This window comes from Onychostruthus taczanowskii, unplaced genomic scaffold, assembly GCF_017590055.1.
Source record: "Onychostruthus taczanowskii isolate IOZ18803 unplaced genomic scaffold, ASM1759005v1 scaffold2, whole genome shotgun sequence".
Lineage (NCBI taxonomy): Eukaryota > Metazoa > Chordata > Aves > Passeriformes > Passeridae > Onychostruthus > Onychostruthus taczanowskii.
Window position 1 is genome coordinate 2,846,863 of NW_024499239.1, and position 16,871 is coordinate 2,863,733.

Sequence of the window (16,871 nt, forward strand, 5' to 3'; positions counted from 1 at the left end):
CTCCCCGCACCTCTCCGCCGGGGCCACCCCCGCTCGGCGCGTCCTGATCCCTCACTTCCCCGCAAGCGGGAGGAGGCGGGGTAAGGCAAAAAAGGGGCCGGGTTATCAATTCCCTGTTAACTCTTCTCCTTGCGGTCTTGTCTCGTGCCTTGGGCGTCTTCCGCGAGGAGGGTGGTGCTGATGGAGACGATGGTGGCGGAGGGATGCTCCGTCAAGGAAGCGGGGTTTGCTGGGGGACAGCAGCAGGGTCCCCGAGCTCCTCTAAACCGAGGTTGATGGGAGCCGTGCTGTCTGCTGGAAGGAAGATTAGCCCTTGCTCATTTAAAGGTTAAGCGCAAAGCTAACCTTTGTGCCTAGGTCCTGTCTGCAAGTCTTCCCATCCCGTGGCTCTTGAGAGTGAATAATTTTTTTCCCCTACTCCCGCACTGATTCCTATTAAAGCAGTCTAAAAATGGCAGATTGTTTCTATACTTTCATATACTTACAGGTGTTTACTGCACAAGTACGAAAAAACCCAGCCACACACCAATAAAATTAGCACTATAAACATGTGCTAAAGAGATACTCACGTTCCAAGAACTTATAAATTATGTATAAGAGATTACAGATAAAGAAAAATGCAATGAAACAATACTAGCCAGTATGGCAGGCAGGGAACTCAGCACAACATTGCACAAAGTACTGAATGCATTGAACTGTTTCCTATTACAGATAGTCTTTTGCTCAAATCAGTTTCAAGACCCGAAGACAGGATTATGAGGAACATGACTGTGTATTGATGGGATTTTCAGGACTGACAAAATTGCTCAAGAACATGCATTCCCTTTACTTTGACAATCCTACCTGAATGAAAAGATTCAGGGGAAGAATATAAGAACAAGATGAGAATAAGCATACTGAAAACACATAAACCTAATATTTTATTAAATGTACCAAAGTCATGAAGTAATGATGAAACTCTTGGTCTCCATTATGAAGGAATTCAATAGCTAGATAATAACAAGCCTTCTTAACATCTTCAAAGAGCTTTGACTAATTTGTAAGACGCGAATGTCCTTTGCAAACATTGTGTTGACTTGTCCCTGTTATGCCATACTTCATGTATGTTCTGCTAATTTAATTCCGTAATGTAGTGTCACTAAATGGGCAGACAAATCATGGTCTGCCATTCCCAGACTCTTTCAGGTACCTGTTTTGGAAGATGATACCATATATGCCTCATTCTTCCTTCAGATAAAATTCCTCAAGTGTGAATACCACCTTATGTTATTTGTTGACATAAATATTTACTTATTTTAAAAGCTCTTCTGTTTGAAAGAACTGCCTCAAATTCATTCTTCTAAGAAAACAATTTTGATGTAGACTTATAAAACTCTACTGTAGGGAATTCACACAGCCTTTTCCCTTACCACCTAATCTTTCCTGGATGTTCCTAAAACAATTATGTATCAGTCCTATAGAGTCTCTCCAGACTTTCTGCTTCTGCTGCATTTAAAATAGATGTTAGTCATGTAGCTTAATACACTTCAGGGAAAAAAAAAACCACCTTATTTTTATTAAGGTTTCATTAAGGTTAACCCAACCCCCACATTTATTAAGGTCTCATCATGGTCTCATCATACAAATCATGGTCTCAAACATACATTTTAGGCAAAATGAAAATAGAATACTTTTTCCTTTGGAGTACTATGCATCTACAATTACATAATAAACTGCAGTCTGCAGCATGCCCTACTCCCTAAACAATTAAAAGACCTCATTAAAACCTTTTTTTTTTCTATATTAAAAAGGATTTAGGTCATTAAATTAAGTGACCAAACATTGGGAAAGCCAGAAGGCTGCCCATGAAACCTTAATTCAGACCTCTTGTGCTTGTGCGTCGCAACCCTGTACTTAATTATGAGTTTGTCTGCAGAATACCAGGCTCCATTTGGAACATTTGAAATTATGTAGTGGCAGGCATGTAAGACATGCTAATTATGTTGCCTCTTGCATTCCCATTCATTTATTCCTTTACTTTCTAGCATCTCTTTTGTGCTCATCCCTTATCATCTTTCATCTGGAGACTGTTCTCTCCCTGGTCTGTCTGAAACCTTTACCCTTAGATTACCTTTTGCAGTCAGTCAGGTAAAGGTTTTTACCATAGGGTTACAGCAACTGTTAATTATTCCTTCAAAGTTTATTTGTGATTTTTCTCCAAAGGTGAGGGGGGAAAAAAAAAGAAAATAGAAAGGAATAAAAACAAAGCAAGGGAAAAAAGAGAAGGAAACCCAAGGAAATAAAAGTTTCCAGGTTGAAGCAGTAGGGAAATAAGGAATCTAGGTCAGTCTTCATGATATCATAGAGCTTCCTTATTACAAAGGATCAGCTCTCAAATTACAAGCTTTACAAAGAGACAGTTGTACTTGAAAGCAAAAGGAGGCATTAAGTTGCCTGGTGCCTTGGAGGGGAAGGATCATGCTGTATTTATAAATAAGGCTGCAGTGTCTCAGTAGACGTTCTGAAAACTGATGGGGTTTTTTTAAACTTGTGACAAAAACTCTATGTTTGCTTCCGTTGGAAGAAGGCCTCGTCAGTTTAAGACTTTGTTTCCTCTCTACAATAAATAGTACAAAGAATAAACACCTTTGAGGAGCTTATTTTCCATGCAGATGCTTAAGAGGTAGTCATGAACTAATGACTTACACCCTTGGTTGGTGAATTTGGTCTTCACATAGAATTATAATGTTACTGTCAAACTGTAATGTTGTTTTAAAAAGTTTTCCATCGGAACTAACAACAGGTGGAAGCAGTGGTGTTTGTGCTACAGTGAACTAAAAGCAGTAGCTCCACTTCGTGGGACATTTTAGACCTGAAAAGGCTGAAGAAATAATATTCTTCAGCAGCAATTATTTGATTTTTTTTTTTCTGGAACATGAAAATCCAAAGAAAATTCGAGCTAGAAAAACCATGCTATTTCTCAAATAAATAGGGTCTCTAAAGGCTTAAGTTTCCCAGTGAAATTGAGTATAAGCATATTTTGTTTGCCTGGCAATCTCAGTATCACAAAAGTCAAATTTTCAAAAGAAGTTGTTAAAAATCATCGTTACTGTCCTGAGTGCTTCAGTCTTAGGGACTTTCTGACCCTTTCCCATACATGGTCTTTTCAATCACTGGCAATAGAAACCTGATTTCTTAAATAAGATTCATATCCTCTGCTTCTCTTTTGCTTCCAAGAGTTTTAATAATAAAAAAAATTCTCAAAATTTTGATTAATAGTGTGTGCTGAGCCATGCTGCAGGGTGTAATGGATTTACTTTGAGTGGGATAAGAAAGCAAAACAAATTTACTGAAAGTAAGCCACATTACAGTCCAGTAAAATTAAGCACTCATGACTTCAGGAACGTAACTGTGCAGGTATTTTTTGCCATAGGCTTACTATGCAGTCAGGCTTGTATCACGGAAGATCTTTAATGTGTGACCTTCACAGCCTACCATGCAGAGCTGCTGTGGGGATTAACTAGTTAAGATTTGTAAAGTGCTTTGAAGATTATAAGGCATTAAGTTGCACAAGAGCTAAGCACTATTATTTAATACTTAAGTACAACCAAGCTCTACAGGACAACTCCTATTCACCTCACTGGAAAGAGTCTTTGTTATTTCTTTGTGATTTCAGTAAAGTTGGTGCAAGAGGTAAAGCAAACAGAACTGAACATGAAAGAGGGAAAAGCCTTTCTTTTTTCACTATCAGAGACTAAAGTGAGATACAACTGTAGTGGTATTGCATAAAAATTAGTTGAAAAATAATTATTAGGAAATGCAATTATAGAAATCCACATAAAATGCAGTGCTCCTTAAAGTGCCAGTACTGTCCTTTTTTCTATGTCCTATCTTGCCCAAGTAGATTCACAGACTATTCTCCAGGAAGTAGAACTCCAATTCCCAAACCTATAGATGGACCAAATTTATCTGCTAAAAAAGCTGCCAAGTGACAGTAGGGATGGGTAAAATCTGTACATTGGTAAGTTGTACTTCATACGTATTTTAGCTTATTTAAATCAAAATTTTGGAAGAAATATGAACACAGACTGTTGTCTTTATTAATCAGATTGGGAACACCTTGTTCTGATACAATTGCTTTGTTGGGTTTCATTTTGATATAAACCTTCCTCTTTCTTGTTTTGTAATGTCAGTTTTCAGCAGCAGGAAGTCAGTGGGGTTTTTGTGGTAGCAAAGAGACAAAGTATTTGCTAATAAAATTACAATGTAAAACAGGACAATGTGACATAATTTTGCACTTAAGTAGCTGGAGATAGAGGAGCACAAGTGTTTCAGGATTGCTGACAGGCACAAACTATAGAAGTTAAGGCAGCATATTGTTGGACCCTGAGCTGCATCCCAGCATCCTGAAGTCATGAAGACCTTATTTGGCATGCAGAGAAGGAGGGTTGGGTTTATTTACCTTACAAGGACTAATTATTATTCAATGGAAGTGTCTTCAGGACAAAGCACTTAGTACTTGCATTTCTTGCCTCTGCAAAAGTGCTGCAGACATTTCACAAGGACAGACTTTTCAAGTATATACATTTCCTCTCTGTGGCTAAAAATAAAGATTACTTTTCTATAGTGTTTTGACATTTTGATCTCAATTGAAGCATATAATAAAAATTCAATTCACTGACTGTCTCCAGTATGACCTGAAATTCAGCTTTAGAGATAAGTAAAGGTAAGAGAGGGAAAACAGAAAGTGAAGAGTGTACTTGCACAATAGAGATTCTTGTCCATTCCTGGGTCAAGGAAGCTACAGGCCCCTAATGCTTCTACTTTTCTTCAGAAGTCATAGACTTTGCTTCCTCTATTAAGTTAATAACAATCATTGTGTCACAGAAAATCAAATTACTTGTCCAAAAACACAAATGAAGACCATGAATAAGCCAGAGTTCACTTTAGCTTTCTAGACACTGACCCTGTCCCAGATTGCTTTAGCTATTCAATCTAGAAACAGCTTAAGACAGACTAGAACAGTGTGGTGCACATTGTTCAGAGAAACAATTCATGTGTGGTGCCAAATGTGACTCAGCACACTGTTAACAGGGGCTTACCAGGCTTTTGACCAGCTGTCCCAGGAGGTGTGGGAAGCTGGAGGTAGTAGTCTTCCTTCAAATTCACTTTAAGGTCAAAAGTGTTCTTGCAGAGATTCTTTGTTCTCAACATGTTTGAGAGCTTTTCCAAGCCTTTATCTGAGGCTCCACTCACCTCTACAGTTGCTCTCCCACCAGTGTCACAGCAAAAGCAAAAAAAGCAACTCAGGTTTTCCTTTGTCTTTTCAGGAGCCTTTTTCTTTGATTTTCTTATTGCCTTATCTTTTGTTTAAAGAATCTTAAATCATACAATGACAGCTACTTGTTATTCATTTTAGATTCATTATGGGTTGCTTATGGTGTTGCTCATACCAACAATAAACTACTTCACCTGCATTAGTATTCTTAGTGCTTATTTCAGCAGAAGTGAAATTGTGTTTCTGAAAGGGCAGACATTTACCAGGTGCATTACAAATCGAGTTAGAATTCAAGAAAAGTTGACTCTTCTGATGCCTGAGTTACTGAACTTGAAAGATACAACTGCTATTAATTTCTCATACTGTGCAGATTGTCACACACAGTTTGGAAATGGGTGAATGTGATTCAGTTCTCATGTGGTTCTGCTGTATTGAACAAGAAACACAAACACTGTAAAAACAGAACCATCAACCAATGTTTTCAAATATTGCTAAAGCCACTCTCTATTGCACCAGACAAAAAGAAATACAAGGAGTGAGCATCCCATCAGTCCCTCCATGGAATGGTCACACCCCATTAACAGGCAGTGCCTGTGTCATGCTGGCAGCGACCATATGGGCAGTACTGAAGGATGGCATGTCCACAGTCTCCTCATATTGACAGCAGACCAAGATCCATCACAGCAAGACCATGTGCATCTTTCTTATCTTTTGCTTTCTTTAGCTGGAAGATGAGCTTAGAATAGGACTATAAATATTGTCTTTTGCTGAACTAGGTACCTGAGCTACTGGGAACATGTCAGCTCTCTGGTACCCTAAGCTCCAAGCAGAAACTGTTTCTGTTTCTACAGGGGCTGTAGAGTCCTCTGACTTATCTCCATAGTACCTGAAGCTCCTGTTCTTCCCATGCATACCCAATCCTGTAACTCTCAAGACCAAATAGCCCAAAGTGCTCATCTTGACCCAAAGCACAGAGCTCTGGTTTCTTGTCCATCAGCCCAACAGGAGGGAAGAGGAGGTGGCAGGGAGATTAGTCTGATTTAATTCTTCTGACCACCAAGAAGCAGAAAACACATGTGATATGCTGCAGTAAGACCTTCTTGTCTAACCTGAACTATGAAAATTCTCACTTTAGCTGCATATGTGTAACAGTGGGAATTTCTATCCTAAGTAGAGGAAAAATATTCTGTCTTTGCAAGAAAAGCTGTTAACATCAAAGAGTCTGAATTTGAGTTCTCAGTGTTTCTAAACTTATTCCCATGGTATTCCTCTTGCATTCTCAATCCAGTGAAATGCTGAAAATGTTTCTTCTATTCTTTTGTATTTAAAAATAGATTGATGGAAAGGAATTCTTTTGGAAGCACTTCTTAGAGATGGCTCACAGATCTATTATACTCCAGGACCTTTGACTTTGCCCATTTTTATGCTACAGTAACAAAGTGAAGTGTCTTATGCCTCATTGCAAACTGATTTTCTCTCTCTTCTCTTTTAGTTTAATTTAGTTTTATTAAAAGTTATTTGGAAAAAAACCCAAAAAACAGAAAATGAAGAGAACATTACTAAAAATAAATCCAAGCAAAGAACATGCGTCAAAGAGTTGCAGAGTCCTCTCAGTCGAGAAGAAAAGACTTAGTAAAAAATGTGCCTTTTGTAACCCCATAAAAATGAACTTAATAATAAGTAGGAGCTTCTTAAGATATGGGAAGAACTCCTATTATAGTTATGGGTCTTCACACAGGGGGATGGGATGAGCAAATCTCTATCCGTGTTTATCATAGTCTCACCAAAAACTTTTACCTCAGCCACTTCATTCCAGAATCTATCTTTCTGCACCCTCCTATGAGCAAGAGGAAACTCAGATTCAGAAATGCAAGTGAAAGTGGTTACTGAAGAACAATGATGTGGCATTTTGGAGGCCACACCTCAAAGATCTTTCTCAAAGGCCATCTCTAACTTCAGATAATAAGTTATTCATAAAAGGAGGTCCCCAGCCAGTGCTGTGACACTGGCCCTCCCCAGGCCAGAGAATTGCAGGTGTGCAAGTGTTGTGAAAGCACCCCTAGGCTATGCTCTGGATAGGAATTAAGTCAATTATTAGGTCCTGGGAATCTTACTCTCTTTCCATATCTAAAATGTTTTAATAACTTTCTTTTTCCTTTTCCAGAATGGAGAAAAATCTTGGGGAAAATCCTGACAAGGCTGCTGAACTGTTAGTCCAGTCTGTTGCAGTTCCAGGCATAAAAGAACACTGCCTCACTTGGAAATGTCTCATCCTTGTTCCAGACATTAGCTCCCTCAGCTTTACTTCCCAAGAAGACCCATGCTGAGCAGGGGGATTCACTGCACTCACAGGGGCAGTAAATACTGAGTTGCTATCCTGGTTGTTTATTATGGAACTGTTTCCATTTTGAAGAGAGTTGCCTGTAATTTCCAGTTAGGTCTTTAACAGAGGTTTTTACTTAATTGTAAAAAAGCTTTTTACCCCTTTTTATAACAAATTGTCTTTCTGAATTTCACGTCTCATCTTGAAAATATACCTTCTTCAGTTCACTAAAGCTGTAGGTCAACTTTCCATGTGCCTCTGAAGGATTCTAATACCAGCAAGAACACCCAAAATACACAACAGAACTTTAGCAGACTTTGAAATGGTTATCCATTTTAGACTTACCCATAGAGCTTACTTTCCAAGAACATTCAGATTTCTCCTTTGGAAGCATAGTGTTGTCACCAGCAGGGAGAAATGAACATGTTCCTCTATTGATCTTACTTGGAGCATTTAGGTCTCAAGAGAACAACCAGTGGCAGGAAAAGCACCTGGCATAAGGAGTAAAAAGATGTGGTTGAAATGTAGTACTCCCAAAATCTTCCAATAGAAAAGCTGTACAAAATGTTCTTGAGCATGAGTTGACTTTAGGTTGGCATCTCTGTATTTTGACAGGAATTGCAACAAAGACCTGAAGGGAAATGTCTGGTAAGGGCCAGGATGCTGAATGTTATTGCATTCAGAGGGACAGGGAGCAGGGAACTTCTTTACCTTCTCTGGATATGCTTATACAGCAAGCTGTTTGGCTTCTACCAGTTTAGCCACTGCCAATCACACTTGTCACATAGTTGTGCACTAGTTCTGCATCCACAAGAGCTTGCTAACCACATATCTGCATTTGGACAACATATACAATTCCCACTAAATCACATAAATGGATGCTGCTGAGCCATCTGTTTGAAAGAATGTTTAGTTACACAATCCAAGTTACAAGTACTTCCTCACAGATGAAGATATCTCAGTTTAGATGGCTACAGAGAGGGGACTGTGCATCTGAAATATCCCCACAAGACCAGAAAATACAATACAGGAACTGTAAAAAACCAGTGCTTTTCTGCAGAAGTGTGGAAGTCTGGCAGGACTCCTTGGGTCATCACAAATGGCACTGAAATCTAGACTTAGACCACTGAACTGAGCCTTACTGTCTTCATTTGAGTGAATATCTACATATTCCTTAGGTCAATATGAGACCTGTTTAGACTGGAGTTCAGAAATAGGTCAGATGGCAAAATATAGGGATGTTAGGATTTATGAGTCTTAACTTTAAAAAAAAGTGTTATTTTTGGTTGATTCAGAGTAAGAATCACAAGACCACACTCTGTTCCCAAATTTTCACTTGCTACAAATGTGAAGTGCCCCTTGAGATTCTTGTGCTGCTTTCATAAACACTTACAATCAGACCAACTAGAAATGTGACTGGTTTTTCTTGGTACTATATGGATATGAACTAAAAATATTTTTGGAAACATACAATTTATTGGAGTTTAATACTATTTTGCAGTATTAGTAGTTCTTGTTCTACTTGTATTACTCCACAATTTGGTTTATATTATATCTATTTGTAGATCATATTTTAATAATAGAAACAAACATTTATCAGAAATTTTCAGTGCTCTTCTCCAAGAGTCATGATATTTTCCCTAGTTCCTGTTTGGTATTGTTACAAATGAAATGTTTTTGCTTTGTACATGTGTCACATTTGTTCATTTAACTGTATTTTTCTGTTCTACACAGACTCTCAATCCATACTCATCATCTAAGCATCTGAATCACTCCTCAAGCATATGAGTAGTATAAGAGGTCCAGATCAGTCAGTAATCCCATGATTCTGCCTTGTCTCTTTAGCTCAGCTCTCACATTTCAACCTCTTATCTGAGCCTGGAGATCAGTTTAGTGGACACCCTAGCCCAAAAGGTCCACTACCCCAGAATGCAGGAGCTGAATTCTGCATTATGGCAGAAAGCTAGGTTGTGTCACACCTTTTAAACATATCCTCAAGACTCTGAAACCTTCCATGAGTATTGATCACCTTATTCAGGAGCCTTGTGAGAAAGATGATGGAGGAAGATCATATAAACAAACCCTTTCAGAGCTCATGCTGGTGTGCATTCAAGACATACAGCTGTTAAGATCAAAGGATCACTCAAGGCTGATGCAAACTTTACATTCTGTTCTGCACCTTACTCAAAAAGAACTGGCTGGCTGGTCCCAGTTGAGCCAGCAGGTATTTCTGAAGTGACTGTACACAGGGAAAAGCAAACCTATTTCTGTGTTACACCTCAAGCCCCCACAAATTTATTATTATTACTTTTACTACTGAGAATTTACAGGGATCTAAAGAAAAATAAAGTAGATATATTTCAGAAATGGTTATCTATTTGTCTACTCTGAGGAAGAGAGGTGGCAAGTTTTGAAAGACCTTGCCTCAATGAGAGAATAATTGCTGGTCTGAAACACAAACCATTTGTTGGTCAGCAGCAGGCATATTCTTCATGTAACATTCTCCACTCTTAGTGACCATTATCATGATAGGAGATCCCTGATCTCCAGAGAGCAGACTGTACATTCCTAGTCCAAGGCTGCCACTAGGACATTGAAAGATAAGGAGAGACAGGGATAAGATTCCCACCTACACTGAGGCCCTTCTAATGAACACTGTAACCTATATGATGTCTTCATAAAGGAAGCTACATCTAGCAGGCTCATTCTTTCTGCCAGAAAGGTTAGTGCATGCCAGTGTTCTGCTGCTTCACTGATTGCCCTTGTTTCCTCAAAGGAGATGTAAGTGCACAGGCTCACAGCTGGTTGCATTTCCTTTCAGAGATAACAAGGCTCCATGGAGAAGGAGACAACATCAAAAATCACAAGATCATCAGCCAAGGGGATGAGAACTGCCAGTCCTGTGAGAACCACAGTATCTTCTCTGAGAACTAAGGTGCAGTACCTGATACCTCCATTTACCTGCAGCTTCCTCTTACACAAGCAGCCCCTTCTTAGCAAGAGATGTCTTGAATGACCGCCACGGCAAGAACTATAAATATATATTACAGAACTGGGCACATTCCTTTCTACTTAGGTGCATACTTGTGATTGTCATGCCCACTTCTAAAATAAGGAGCAATTCTTTACCATCTGGAATAAGATAAACAATTAGCTTAAATATCTTTGAATATTTGATATTTTGTATGAAGTCTGGCAGAGAACATTTGAAATGTAAATGTTTACATTACTCATATCAGCTACTGCTTTCTCTCTTTTATGCAAGAAATATTTATTTGTAAGTAGTTTAATTTTTCTTTATCTCAGCTCTTTCAAAGTTATAACACTTCTGTATTAGAAGACTGCATTCCTAGGATTTCAAATTTAAGTATAATTAAGACAATATAACTCTTTGGGTTTTCCTCCAGTTTATACAAATTCTCAAACCAAATGCTTAAAGAGATACTCCTTTTGGCAACACTGAAGCTTTTCAGTTTATTAGCTTCCTATTACAGGAATCTCAGAGAAGTTATTTTAGCAAATTAAATCCCATAAGCACACATTAAAAAAAAATTATTTGCCATCTTGGTTAAAGTTTTAAAAGATGATTGGATCTCTCTGTTACCTTCCATTGTCAATATTAAGAAAATACTCCTTAGCAGTTTCCTTGCCAATATTTTGCTATTGCACAAAAACAGAACTTCACAGGTCCCTGTTTGATTTCTCAATTAAAAAAAAGAAAAATAAAAAGAAGGAAAAAAAGACATTTCTGATGGATTAATATCTGGTAACTTGGTACCTAAAACTCCCTGTAGGTGTATTTACCTACCTAACAGTCCATACTCCCACATGGATAACAGGGAGAGAGAGACAAGCAGCTGCACAAGGCAGTTTGTCACACTCTTAAAAAGGTGGGACGATCTGCCTTCCAGTGGTCCCTCATACTGTCTGCTAAAAAGCCAATTCAGCAATTTAAATTGGAGCACATGTTTAGTGTGCTTCAATAATGTGCTCAGATGACTCTGGTCAAGTAAGAGGAATACAGCCTCAACAAAGCTATGAGATTTGAATAAAAAAGACAAAAAAGTGCAAGGTAACTGGTTTATATTTTTTCCAAAACTAGAAAGATAGCAAAGAGCAGATGCAGGGTCAGATTTCACTATCACCACTCACATTTAGTAGTGCTTCCTAGTTAAATAAGCTGTTACTGTCTACTAATCCAAATATGTCTAAAGAAATTTAGCAAAATCAGGCTAAAAGTAAACACAAATTATTGACATAGTCTGTATTTGGATGATTAAAGGGAGATACCAAGTTATTCAAGTACCAAATTTAGACTCTCCATCAATGAGAGTAGGCTACATAATGCATCTGATGATCTGTACACAAGTCCCAAGTCTCCACTGCTGTGTATAATGCTATATATCTGCCCAATTACAAGCCTGAAGAAGTGCTTCAGCTAGTTCAGATAATTAAAATTTAAATCTAATGTTCATATGAATTTTTAACACGCCATGAAAACCCAGGGTTCATAAATCATTTACAGTAACACATGAAGGCATTCTTGGCCATCTCCAACCAATTTGTCCCTCAGATCAACAAAAATCCTTTCAGAACTTTGATAAGCTAATAGATGCTTTTTAAAAATATGTCTCTTTATAGATCCTGAAGAGTTGGCTCTGCTCTATAAGAAACATTTACATAGGCTTACCAGCAAAGGAAGAGGAAGTGCTACGTATTAGAAAGGATCATCTCAAAAAAGAAATTATAACATCCATAAAGGCTAGACAGAGGTAGTTGTTTTCCTTGGCTACAAGAAGTATACTTCTGCCTGACCTAAAGAAGTGACTTTGCATTATAGTTGATGTGGCAAGTTTGGTCTATTCTTTTGTTGGAATATTCATTTGTATCACCTTTGGAAGAAGGGGCAGGCAACTTGGAAGGACTTCAAGGACATTGTGATGTTATGAAGGGAAAAAATAGAAGGGCCAAAGCTCAGCTAGAACTTTGTCTGCTGCCAAAAAAGACAACAAAAATTTTTTCTGTGAATCAGAAACACAAGGAGGGCTAAGGAGACTCTTCAGCCTATACTAGATGCAGAGGGAAACATAGTGACAAAGGATGAGAAAATGGCTGATGTATGTAATGTCCTCTTTGCTTCAGTAGAACCAGGCGCCCTTGGGGTACCCAGCCCCCAGAGCTAGAAACAGGGAGAGGAAGCACAATGAAGTCCCCATAACCCGTAATCCAAAGGGATTATGACTCAACAACCTGCTACACCACTTAGACCCACACAAGCTCATGGGGACAGATAGGATCCAGCCAAAGATACTGAGGGAGCTGGTGGAAGTGCTCATCAGGCCACCTTCCATAATTAACCAGTAGTCCTGGCTAACTGAAAGGCCCAATTTTCTGGAATTTAGCAAATGGGACACCCATCTACAAGATGGTTCAGAAGGAGCAGCCAGGGAAGTACAGGCCCATCAGCCTGACCGTGGTACCAGGGAAGGCAATGAAACAAATCATCCTGACTGGCTGAAAGCCGCCCAGAGGAAAAGGACCCCGGGGCTGACAGCAGCTGAACATGAGCCAGCTGTGCCCAGGTGGCCAAGAAAGCCAAAGACAGCCTGGCCTGTGTCAACAGTAGTGGCCAGCAGGACCAGGGCAGGGATTGTCCCCTGTGATCAGCACTCGTGAGGGCACACCTCGAGTGCTCTGCTCAGTTCTGGGCCCATCACTGCAGGAAGGACATTGAGGAGCTGGAGCGAGCCAGGGAAGGGCAACAGAGCTGGTGAAGGATCTGGAGCACAGATTTTATGGTGAGTGGCTGAGGAAGCTGTGAGTGTTCAGCCTGGACAAAAGAAGGTTCAAGGGGAACCTTATCCCTCTCTACAAGCACTTGAGAGGAGGTTGTAGCAAGGTCAGGGTTGGTCTCTTGCCCCAGGTAACAAGTGAAAAAGACAAGGCCTCAAGTTGCTCCAGCAGAGATTAAGATTGAATATTAGGAAAAATTTCCTCACTGAAAGAGTGGTCAAGCATTCAAACAGGCTGCCCAGGGAACTGAGGGAATCACCAGCCCTGGAAATGGCCAGAAGATGTGTGGACGTGACACTTGGGGATATGGTTTAATAGTGTTGGGTTAATGGCTGGCCCCAGTCATGGAGGTCTTTTCCAACCTTAGTGATTCTGTGGGTCTATAAAAGAAAAGAAGAACGGAAACATGTTGAAATACAACATTCTTTGGTCATTAGTGTTCAAAGGAGTTTAGTCAGAAAGATGACCCCTTACAAAGCAATCTACAGATATGTGAGTAATTTCACTGTAGACAGCTGCGTTCACTAAGCACGAAGTATCAGTGACAGAAAGAAAGAAAGAAACAAAAGATTGTGAGTTTTCTCATCTTTCAGCAAAATTTTTGAACAGAGAAGCAACCTGTTGTAGCTGCAAATAAAAATCCCTATTTTTAAGATCTGAGACAATAGTTCTCTTAATAGCTTCCTCTCTCTTTGGTGGGTTCATGGGGACAACCTCTTATTCTACAGCCTCAGGCTGCTTTTTTCAACCTTGCTTTCTACCACAAATGTGTGAGATTGCATTTTCAGAAATGGCCTTTACTCTTGGGAACCAAATCTTTTGTTTAAGCCTTGTCTGCCTGTTGCTGTTTTTAAATCCCTAATGGTTCTGACATCAATATCTAACCTTTCTGTTCACCATCTTGAGCAGAATTGCAATATCTTGAGCAAAATTGCAATATAGAAGGTTTAGTTTACTTATCAAGGAGACCAAACTCATAGGTAGCCCACATTCAGTATTTGAGCTACCTCACTTAAATTCTAGTCTAGGAAACTTTGCATTGAACCTCAGGGAGACTCTAGGCACAAGTTCTCTGTGTCAGACAAGAGTATTGAAAGACAACTTTATTGAATCCCTGAATACAAGGCTAATAGCATTAATAGCTATTAGCTATTAATAGCTATTAATAATAGTAGCATTAAGCTTTTCCAGAAAATTCTCTGTAGATAAAGAGCCAAATACTTCTGATTTGGAAATCTAACTCCTAGGAAAAGGTAGAATTTTTTTTTGTCCTAAAACCACAAACCCCATTATTCACATTTTCCAGAAGCTAGCTGAGGACAAGAGCCATGTGCTGTCTTCCACGAATGCCATCCTTATGTGGTTAAATTTCACCACATGGATGAGCTTTGGCAGACACTAAACTGTCAATGCCATGAGACAGATAAATGTCTGAAAGAGCAGAGCTTTCAGTGATGAGCACTGTATCTGTCTCAAGGAAGAAACCCATCTGCATTCCAATGTCCCTTTGTAAGGGACATTGCCTTCTGTCTTCACACTTCCCTGACAGAGTGTTGGTCAAATTTTCCATCTTGTCTCCTACTTAAACTGCTTCTTAAAGCTCACATAAGCACCTAAGTGAAAAATTAATCATTTTATGAGTGATATCCACGAATTAAGAGTTCTACACTTCAGTTTCATTTTATTATTTCTGTAAAGTTATCTGAAAGAGTTAACAAGGCTTAAATATTTTAAATAAAATCAGAGCCATTAATTATCTGCATTTTTATGATAGAAATTATGCATCCAATTTCAATGGAGAATTATCTGGAAGTGTATCTGAGTCACTCTCCACGATGTTATCGAAGTTAGTAACAGCCTTACAGAGACAGTCCAGGGAATAAGAAATACTAATTATATTGTCTGGCTCTGACTGGCTCCATAGTACTTTACAAAAATAAAAAACTATTGTATGTAGCCTACTTAAATCTAACACAAGAAAGCCTCATGAACATAAATTTAGAAAAATCCTAATGCGGGGTTTGCCATTTGAAAGATCTTGGAGACTAATTCAAACAAGAACAATCTTTTAAGAATGCCTGTTTGATTGTTTTTTTCAAGTTCTTATGATTGATTTGGCATGCAGCAGAGTAATAGAATTGTAACAACTGTGATGAAGCTTTCTTAAATAGAAACTGACATTTCTGACAAATGGGTTTTTTCTCCCTCTTCATGTCCAATCGATTTGAACATAAAAATGTAATTCACTGCAGAACACATGAAAGCTCCTTAGACCTTTATCTGAGACTAGTCTGGAACTAATGGGCTATTGGGATTTATTTTTCCTTAAACAAAAAAAGAAATTATATCTTATACATCATCTGCTATTCAATCCAAAATTTTCTTTGCCCAGTCTCAACTAAAGCACACAAAATTCCTAATATGCCTAATTTTCCTTGCTAGCCTACCTGCTGCACACACAGCCTTTTCCACAGGAGAGAAGTTTTTCTTTTCCACAGTAAGGAAGCTTTTAATTGCAATATGCTATGGTTTGCATGTCAACAATGAGTGGGACAGCCCTTTTCTGATGCCCAAAAACTTCTCAGTAAGAATTGTGACAATTACTAACCAGTGAAGCAGCTGTTTCTGAATCCGAGGAAAGGGTCTCAACAGGTATACTCAAAAAATCCTCTGGAATGGAGACAGAGTAAGGAAGTAAAAAAGGTTATAGAAACAGGAGATGATGAGGAAGCTGTAGCTAATTCATGGAAAAAATGAACTTTACGGGGAAATATGTCTCAATTTCTAAATCATACCTCAGGTATGAGCTAAATGTTTTTGTTTATGGGAGATAAGGATCTGTTGGAGTCCTGCTAGTGATGGAGACTACAAAGACATTTCTAAACACACAATTAAGAACCAAATTTACATATTATATTCAGTTATTACATGAAAATAGAAAGATGTCAGTACTCTGTATCATCAAGTGGTCTGTATCATGAAGTTCTTGATAATATTCCAAATGTTTTTTACAATATTTCATCCAATCCTCTGCGCACTATTTTAATTTTAAGAAATCCTAGGGTTCTCCCTCATTGGACATTGTCTGGGAATTACTAATGGGTTCATATAGAAGTTTTTTATAACATACCCTAGGGATTTATTGAAAGTACTGAAAAAGACTTTGGCAGTGCTCAAGCTAAGCAGCAAGGCAAATACATAATAGCCACATACCACAAAGCCTCACTGCTCATCTGGCACTTTCTCCAGAATTCATAAGCAAATCAATGACAATTGTGTCTGAAGGTTATCTCATGCCATTAAATATCAGTGGGTAAATGAAAAGGTCTCCCACACAACCTCTACACAGAAGCCAACTTGGCTTTCTCAGACAATATACTGTGCTTAAAAAGAGCAAACATATTTATTCTAAAATATTTTAGTTACAAAAAGCTCTACCTTCCATCCTCATCCATAACCAAGATAACCAGAAAACCCTTTCCCTCATTTGCTGTAGAA

At 38.7% G+C, this 16,871-nt stretch overlaps 1 protein-coding gene across 4 annotated transcripts in view; it reads right to left on the minus strand.

Moving 5' to 3' along the window:
• The window catches only part of TRMT9B (tRNA methyltransferase 9B (putative)), a 113,725-nt gene that overhangs the window by 18,599 nt on the left and 78,255 nt on the right, over positions 1-16,871 (minus strand). For 3 of the 4 annotated variants that reach the window (XM_041402535.1, XM_041402532.1, XM_041402534.1), the window contains one exon: positions 7,926-8,071. In XM_041402535.1, the coding sequence (XP_041258469.1) occupies positions 7,926-7,951 (26 nt within the window). In that variant the 5' untranslated portion in view covers positions 7,952-8,071. Of the gene's footprint in view, positions 1-7,925; positions 8,072-15,981; positions 16,044-16,871 lie in introns of all 4 variants that reach the window. The other variant, XM_041402533.1, reaches the window with a different exon arrangement.